The sequence below is a fragment of the Bos taurus genome, chromosome 22, assembly GCF_002263795.3.
Source record: "Bos taurus isolate L1 Dominette 01449 registration number 42190680 breed Hereford chromosome 22, ARS-UCD2.0, whole genome shotgun sequence".
In the NCBI taxonomy this organism is placed as follows: domain Eukaryota; kingdom Metazoa; phylum Chordata; class Mammalia; order Artiodactyla; family Bovidae; genus Bos; species Bos taurus.
The window spans coordinates 11,424,299-11,432,862 of NC_037349.1; the positions used below are offsets into that span (position 1 = coordinate 11,424,299).

General features: G+C 47.4%; 1 protein-coding gene across 1 annotated transcript in view; it reads left to right on the plus strand.

Moving 5' to 3' along the window:
* Positions 1-5,982, plus strand: part of CTDSPL (CTD small phosphatase like) — a 121,356-nt gene extending 115,374 nt beyond the window's left edge. Inside the window, exons 7-8 of the mRNA NM_001193081.2 lie at positions 1,999-2,184; positions 5,846-5,982. Of these exons, the coding sequence (NP_001180010.2) occupies positions 1,999-2,184; positions 5,846-5,971 (312 nt within the window). The 3' untranslated portion in view covers positions 5,972-5,982. The remainder of the gene's footprint in view (positions 1-1,998; positions 2,185-5,845) is intronic.
* The last annotated feature ends 2,582 nt before the right edge of the window (positions 5,983-8,564 follow it).

Below are 8,564 nucleotides of genomic sequence, written 5' to 3' on the forward strand. Positions count from 1 at the left end.
AGGACCTCCGGGCCTGCTTCCCTGGGGCCTGAGCAACCTCTGCTGACAGTCAGAGCCCCACAGGGTCTACTTCCCCGTCTCGTGTCTTTCCTTCATTCACTCACCCACCAAGTATGTCCTTTATACCTGCTGTGTGTCAGGCACTGTCCTAGGCATTAGGCATACTGCAGAGAACACGAAATGGTCCCTGCCCACGTGAAGCTTACATCCCCACGGCCAAGAGCCCCAGACTAGGACACTCCCTTGAAAGATGTACGCCACCGCCGTTGTTAATGATTATGAAGAAATTAGCTACAGTCAGCTGCTTAAAAATGACCCACATGGCACTTCGCTACCCTCACCTGGAGCCCTGAGCTCACCTCCCTTGGTCAACAGGAAACCCAGCCTCCTCCTGCACTCTGCTCCATCAGGATGTCTCTGAAGAGAGGACTCACCCATGGAGCCAGGATGCTGCTTGTAGCCCTGCATCCTGCAGCCATGACAGCCTTTGCTCTGCACTCGGGGTGCTATGTGTTCCACTGGCCTTCCCAACACCACCAGCCTCGGGTGCTTCCCACTCTTCTCCAGCAGAGCCTCTGGGCCCCTAAGGACCTCTGACTGTGCCCCTCACTTGGGTCTTGGTGCTGAGGCCTGGCCTTACGTGGCCTGGAGCTGCCACTCTTGCCTCCAGCCCCAGCTACTCAGTCTGTATGAAGATTTTCCCTCAGACACAACCCCTTTATTTCTTCATCCCTTTCAGTGTTCTTTGGGGAAAATTCCCCAGGCCATGGGAGATGGCCAAGCAGGATGAACCCCAGCTGTGACTGGGGCTCTAATTCCCTCCCTTAAAACTCCTGGGCTCCAAGTCAGTGGCTGTGCTGTCTGGGCACATCCTGTGACAGTCAGGGGCTGGGCTGGCTGTACTGCTCAGAGCTCCTCAAGGGGGCAGTGTGGCCCGGTGCGCACCAGCCAGATCCCAAGTCCACACTTCGCTTTGCTGATGCAACTAGTATTTACTGAGCCCTACCAAGAGGTGGCGCTAGTGCTGAAGAGCCCATCTGCCAAGACATAAACTGGGTTGGGAAGATCCCCTGGAAAAGAGAATGCCTACCCACTCCAGTATTCTTGCCTGGAGAATCCCATGGACAGGGGAGCCTGGCAGGCTGCAGTCCATACGGTCGCAGAGAGTCGGACCAAACTGAAGCGACTTAGCACATGCACCAAGAGGTAGGCACCCCAAGGTGCTGGTGATGTCATAGGGAACACGGCAGGCAAGGCCGGAGGCCCTGACGGATGACGGAACCATAACGTGGTCCCGGGTAGTGGTGAGCTCTGTGGAGGCGATCGCAGCTGTCAGGCCAGAGAGTTTCTGCAGAGGAAGGTCCAGAAGGGCTGGGAAGGTTGTGAGGAAAGCCAAGCGCCGAAAACTGAGGAGATGGAAGAAGTGTGTGCAGAGAGTGGGGAAGAGCGTGTTACAGCAGAGGGGACGAGGGGACACTGATGCACAGGTCCCGACCATGTGCAAAGCCAGCGTGGCTCAAGTGACTTGAGGTGGAGCTGAGAGGCAGCTGCAGCCATGTGGGATCTGGCAGGGACGTGGGGCTTCATTCCAAGTGTGGCAGGAAGCCAGCGCAGGGTCTGACGGGTGTTTTCCAGCGGCCGTTCTGACAGCTGCAAGGTGAGTGAGTGAGTGGAAAGGAGGCCCCAGGGGAAAAGGGAGGCTCCTCTGCAGGCCAGAGATTACAGAGGCCCGGACAAGGGAGTGACAGTATAAACAGAGAGATATGGGTGGATTCGAGATATTTTTGGAGAGGAAACTGACAGGAATTTCTGATGGATTCGATATGAGAAGTGAGAGAAATGGAAGAATCCAGGGTGTCAGGGAAATACCCAGGATCTTGAAACATCTGCAGTTCTGTAAGTCCCTTTTTAGAAGAGTAGTGTGGCTCTCGCTGCAGGAGGTCAGGGCTCCTGAGCTCTTCCAGGCCCCCAGCCTTCACCATGACACCCGCTTCCCAGTACGCAGACCCTGTGGCCGACCTGCTGGACCGCTGGGGTGTGTTCCGGGCCCGGCTCTTCCGGGAATCGTGTGTTTTCCATCGTGGGAACTATGTGAAAGACCTGAGTCGCCTTGGGCGGGAGCTGAGCAAAGTGATCATCGTGGACAATTCTCCTGCCTCCTACATCTTCCATCCTGAGAATGCAGTAAGTAGCCCCAGACCAAAGGGACTCAGGGCTCCAGCTAAGCTCTCTTGCCACTTCTGTACCTTCAAGCACCTGTGCAGGGGTTTCGTGGCCCTTTCCTTAGTGAAATCCCAGCTTTGCATTGAGCAGTTACATGACATTGACTGTTATTTATGCTCACTGAGCCTCTCTGCCAAAGTTGCCCTCTCTGTCAAATGGGCATTCTAGGCATGCTGATTCATGGGATTGTTGGAGGATCAAGTGTGGCAGTGCTTGTGTTGGGTAAGTGCTCAGTGAGCCTGTATCTTCTCAGCATCTTTGGGATCATGACTGAGAAGGTTTTTGTCCGGCCTCCTGGATCTGGCTATTGCCCAGGACTTCGTGACCCCTGTAAATTCAGAAGGTCTGGGTGACCTCTTCAACAGAAGTATTAAGAATGAATAAAACACTTTAGTGAGGTTTTCAAATGAGACTACCAGGCTTTACCACCTCCTAATGATGTTTAAAAAGTAGACAATGGGAACATTTCCTACATAAAACTCCCCGGAGCGTGGCAGCTCCCAGTGCCAAGTCTCTGGGTGCAGCACATCTCAGAACAGGAGAGGCGCCCTCCTGCCGCTGGCCCTTCATTTCCAGGAGGCAAGGTCAGCCCTACTGGAGACTGCTCACCCTTCCACAGTGGCCGCCACACCAGACTTCAGCTCAGGCCCTGGAGAGGATGCTTCTCCCAAGCCCAGGCTTCCCAGTCTCAATGAAAGCCCATACAGCATCTTTTCCTTGAGACCATAACTATGTTGCTCCTCTTATAACCAAAAACCGAGTTCAAACTAGGTTCACTTAGTATATAATCATTAACTGAACAAACATTCAAAATATATTAAAGTATGCTCCTTTTGATGAGTTAAATTCAACATAATGCATTTTCTAATGTGTCTAACAGATAAGGATTCTTTTTATCATCTCAATTCCAGGCACTTCCCTGGCGGTCCAGTGGTTAGGACTCTGTGCTTCCGTTGTAGGGGGCACGAGTTCAATCCCTGGTCAGGGAACTAAGATCCCACAGGCCATGCAGCACAGCCCCTCCTACCACCACCAAAAAAATAAATCCTAATCCCATTATCATGTCTGATAATACTAGCAGTTTCTTGATATTATCACTAATATCCAGTCTGTATTCATCTTTTCCCTATCATCTAGAAATATTTTCTTTTATTTGGATTGTTTGAATCAGAATCCAAACAAGGTAGGTACATCCATTGCTTCGGTATTGTGTTCTTACTGTGACGTCACATCAGGAGGCATATAACATCAGATTGTCCCACTTTTAAAGATTTTTAATTGCCCTTTGGATTCAGGTGTTATCAGCCTGATCCATCCATTTTCAATTTTTGAATTGACTTTTCACCTAAAAACGTGAGCAGTTGTTGATGATCTTTGCCTACATCCAGTGTTTTATTAGAAATTACAAAATGGTAATTTCTAAACTCTATCATTCTTTCTACATCTATTGGCTAGAATTCTTTTTTTTTTTTAATTGAATTTACTCTCATTGATTACTTGATTACCCTACAATTCAGTTTGAATAGGGAAATCAGAGTAAAGTCTTGGTTCTTTTTCTTTATTTTTTCTGTTTTGAGAGTTATGAGATGGTGCTCTAGCAATCTCTAGAAGTAACCAATTTTTTTAGGTACCATTATGAAGCTATGGATTTTTTTATGTTATAGTTTAATCTATTATCCTTTTTATGCTCAAATGTTCACCTATAGCCAGTGGATGCTCCTTCAAATAACAATAGTCTTTGATCACTTCCTGCTTTCTGGCCCAACAAGATACTCCAAGCTCATCTTGTCCATTTCTTGCCCCAGCCCTGTAATCAGCCATTTTTCTATGCAACCTGGTTCCTGTGAGTGAAAATGGTATTTAGAGACCACAGTTTGGGTGGATTCTCATTGTTACTAGGATGTCCTTTGCTTCCAGTCCTTTCTACTGGACAGAGCTAAAATACACTTATTTTTATTTATAGAATGAGGACAAAATCATAAATTCACAATGGTTTTTCCAATTCAATTGTAACAGTTTTTATTTAATTTCCTTTTGTTTTTGTATTTATGTCTCCTCTTACACTGAAACTCATGATTCCTTATTAACATCATTACAGATTTGATTCATCCTATAGTGTAGTTTTAACAGTTTCAAAATTGCATTGTTTTAATATTATTACTAACAATAAAACAATTGAATGCATTTAGGAATTTTTTTGAGCAATTGTACAAACAGAAAACTATGTTTCAAAATCACCTGAAATAATCCTTTCTATGGTTATGTCACCAAACTTATATACATGAAGGTTCATTTTTTTGTTGCTTTTTTTCCTGACTGATTTAATTTCATTTCAGTCATGGAACACATTTACATGGTTTAGCATCAAAACTGTCACCAAAGGTTCTCCCTTGGCAGGCTAGTGGCTAGCACTCACAAGCGCTTGCACCATAGGAAGGTTTGGATTTGATCCCTGCTCGGTGAATGAAGATTCTGCACGACTCGCTGTGCGGCCAAAATTTTTTTAAAAATTAAAAACAAAACTGTCAACAAAGATACATTCAGAGAAATCTTGTGTCCATTCCTGCCCTCTCCCCTATTCCCATCCCTTCCCCTAGGAGTAGTCATTTTTTGCTTACTCCTTAGCTTGTTGATTTTTTTTTTTTTAATTACATAATCAACTGTTGGCTTCCCTGGTGGCTCAGTCAGTAAAGAATCCACCAGCAATGCAAGAGATGCAGATTCGATTCCTAGGTCGGGCAGATCCCCTAGAAAAGGAAATAGCAACCCGCTCCGGTATTCTTGCCTGGAGAATCGCGTGGGCAGAGGAGTCTGGAGGGCTACAGTCCATGGGGTCGCAAAGAATTGGACGCAACTTACCGACTAAACCACAACCACCAATGAACTATTACATTTCTAAACAGTCTTTAGATTTGTAAAAGGGTCAAAAATCTTAGTTTTAAAAACATTTTTGGCTTCCCCGAATTTGTTTTTATGTCTCTTCTTTGCACCTCTTGCTACCACCTTCTAGCAGCCCTCCCCACCTCTCTATCTAAAACTGAAGTAGACTCTCTTTTTCTGTGGCTCAGAATGTCCTGAGATGTTATACTTGCCCTTTTAACTGAACTCTGCGAAGCATGGGAGGCAATAATCCACATCTCCATGCTGTGCAGTGACACTAAGTAGAAGCCCTCGGCTACTCTCTTCAAAGATGTCAGTGGCTGATCGGTGACCTCTGACTGCAAGTGCTCTGAGGTGCAAGGAGTGGTTTGATGCAATAGAAAGAGTGTTTGATGGACAGAGGAACCTGGCAGGCTACAGTCCATAGGGTCGCAAAGAGTCGGGAAGACTGAAGCAACTTAGTATGCACACACGCAAGGTAGTTATATATTCTGCGTTCTGGCTACCTTTTATGCAGCAGGAAAACAAAACAGGAAAGTGCATGCCAACTGGATACACTTAACTTTGCCTTCCTGAACCACCTCCCGAACCAGATAGATTCAGGTTGATTTTAGCTGGGACGGGAGAAGAAAGAAGATGGTGCTGGTGATCTTGAAACACTGAGGTGTGGGGACCAGTCAGGCTGGATGCGGCCCCCAGGCCTGAGTCAGCTCTGCTGCCCACTGCACGCACTGTCTTCCAGGTGCCTGTGCAGTCCTGGTTCGACGACATGACGGACACGGAACTGCTGGACCTCATCCCCTTCTTCGAGGGCCTGAGCCAGGAGGACGACGTGTACAGCATGCTGCATAGACTCTGCAGTAGGTAGCCCCGGCCTCCGCCCGCCTCCTGCCTGCGCACCCTGGAACCTCAGCCTCGGGACCCGCCTGGCCTCCGCTCCCCCGGGAGCTGAGAGTGAGGACACGCCGTGCTCCAGGCCACGGGGCGAATGTGGCCATACCTACCTGATTTCTTTTTTAAGAACAGAAACAACTATTTTAAAATGAACTCTTTTAATGAATTTCATAAAGGGACATGCATTTTACTGGATTTGCTTTTCTTAAAACATACCAAAAAGGAAAAAAATGGGAAAAAAAAAAAAGCTTGGTATCTATCAGACTTCCTTTTACAACTGTCCTCCCCTCCAAGCAGACAGCCTGTCCCCTTCTACCCCAGCTCAGAGGAGCTGACCCAACTCAGAATCTTTTCCTACAGGATGAAGTGCCTTTTTGAATGTTATTTTAAGCTGAGAGTTAATTTTTCTATGCGACATATTTCCAGACATCTTTTAGTCTTTTATTGTCTTAGATTCTCTAAGAAGATGAATATGACAATTTTCTAAAACCTGGGAGGTGGGAGGGGGGCGGGTGGCAGGGGATGGGGTGAGTCACAGGAGCCTGTCTCCCAACAGGCGCGCTGCCCTGACCACCTGTGGCATGCCTCAGGGCCAGGCTCCCACAAGGAGATCCTGTGACTGTATCAGTGTGTTTCTTCATTTCTGACCCAGTTTGGAATGTATCCACAATCGTGTGGCTCAACGCTTTAGGCAATGATAGATCCTTTTGTATTCTCCGTATTATTTCTGATGGTGACAGATTTGTCTTGAGGTCACATTTTTCCCCTTGAAAAGTGGCATCATGTCACTTCTGCTTCCACACGACTGCCATACTTCTGTATGTTTTTGGTTTGGTTATTGTTGTCGTTGGGGGTAGAGCAGTTACAGAAAACTCTAAAACCCTTGGATAGTTAAAAAAGGAATTCTGTTCATTGGTTTATTTTAAATCTGTCCTTTTCAAAAGCTGGATACCCATGGAGCTGTTCGGGAATTTTCTTTGCTGCTACCGCGCTGCCACCAAATGGAATTGACCAGCGGCTGTTACACTGTTCTTTGCCACTGTGCCTACGCTCAGAATCTGCTCACTGCTAAGCTGCAGACTTGGACAGGGTCAGAAACCTAGGTGTCCCACCCCACTGAGGACTGCGGACTTCGTTCCTTCTCTGGTGCCCACCGCACAGGTTCAGAAGGGAACAAAGACCAAAGGGCCGGCGCACCTTATCGGTGTGGCGTCCTTTTCAAACTGCAGGCAGCCTCAGAGCTTGTGCTAAGCTGAGTGTTCTCTCAGGAGAACCTGTGGCCTCAAGCCGCCACCACGCTGATGCAGCCCAAGTCCATTTCTTGGGCTTCTCTTTTGAAGCACAGCCTGTTTCTGAGCTGAGGGTGGGGGAGACGCATCTGGATGTGGGACCCATTACCCAGAGCCAGGGAAAGAAAGGGCCCCCTCCCTGAGCTGGGGCTCCTTTTGCAGCCTTTTCCAGTGAGATCTCTTAAGCAGTGCCATGATCCTCGTTTGATAGTAAGATGGTCTATATAAAGTATTGCTCTTAAAGATAATTAAAAAGAACCCTTTCATGCTGGCACCGTTGCCTTAGTCCTCTATGGGTCAGGCTGGAGTTCTGGTGGGAGCCACTGGCACCATGAAGATTGGAAAACAGTCGGGGTGGGGGGGGGGCGGTGTCAAAGTAAAATTTCTTTTCTGCTTTCATTCACAAAATAGTGAAGCCAGCTGCCAATCACATCCTCCCAACAGCACTTTGGTCTGCGGACTGCCGTGCTTTCAGGAGAGAAGTAAGTATTTAGGGGAAACCAGGTCTCCCCACACTCTGAGCGTTCCAGTCATCCACACGCCAGTTAACACAGAAACAGCCCCTTGCTCAGTGTGACCACAGAAAATGACAGTTATATGGCAGGTCTGCACATGCCATACACCTTGATTCAGAAAACTAGTCATTAAATGAACCCACTGCCTTAAATGTCTTGAATGTTGCAGTCAAGTGTCTGTCACGTGTTGACATCCACCCAGAAGTCGGTCCTGATGAGAGCCTTAGGCCCCTCACCTGTGCTCCCTGCTTTGTTGGCATCGCATGGTCTTACTTGGACTAGCGGGCAGCGAGGAAATTGTAGAATATTACAGGGGCATCAAACCTAGGAATCGTGCCCCACTTCTGATGGAGTGAAGACACTTGGCAGGCTTGAGCCAGATCCTTCACCTGGTCATTCCCGAGGCCGTGAGTGCCACAGCACTGGGCCAGTGCAGAGCTGGCGGGGGTGGAGCCCAGTTCCTGCCAGCACAGACACAGAATGTCTCAGGAGGGCAGCAGGCCCTCCGGGGAGTTCTGGATTCTGTGCACCTTATTCGACCCCACTCCAAAATTCCGTTCTTATTTTAACCCTTGATTCTGCTTTATGTATATAATCAAAATATCTATATTGATATATATATTTTTAATCATCTACATGTAAATGAAGCAATAGAATTCTAACATAAGGCCAAGAAATGAGATGAATGTTTGGGGTTTATGTTTTTAAGGTAAATACGGGTATTGTTTTTACTTATTACCTTTTATGAGATTGTGGGCTTTAA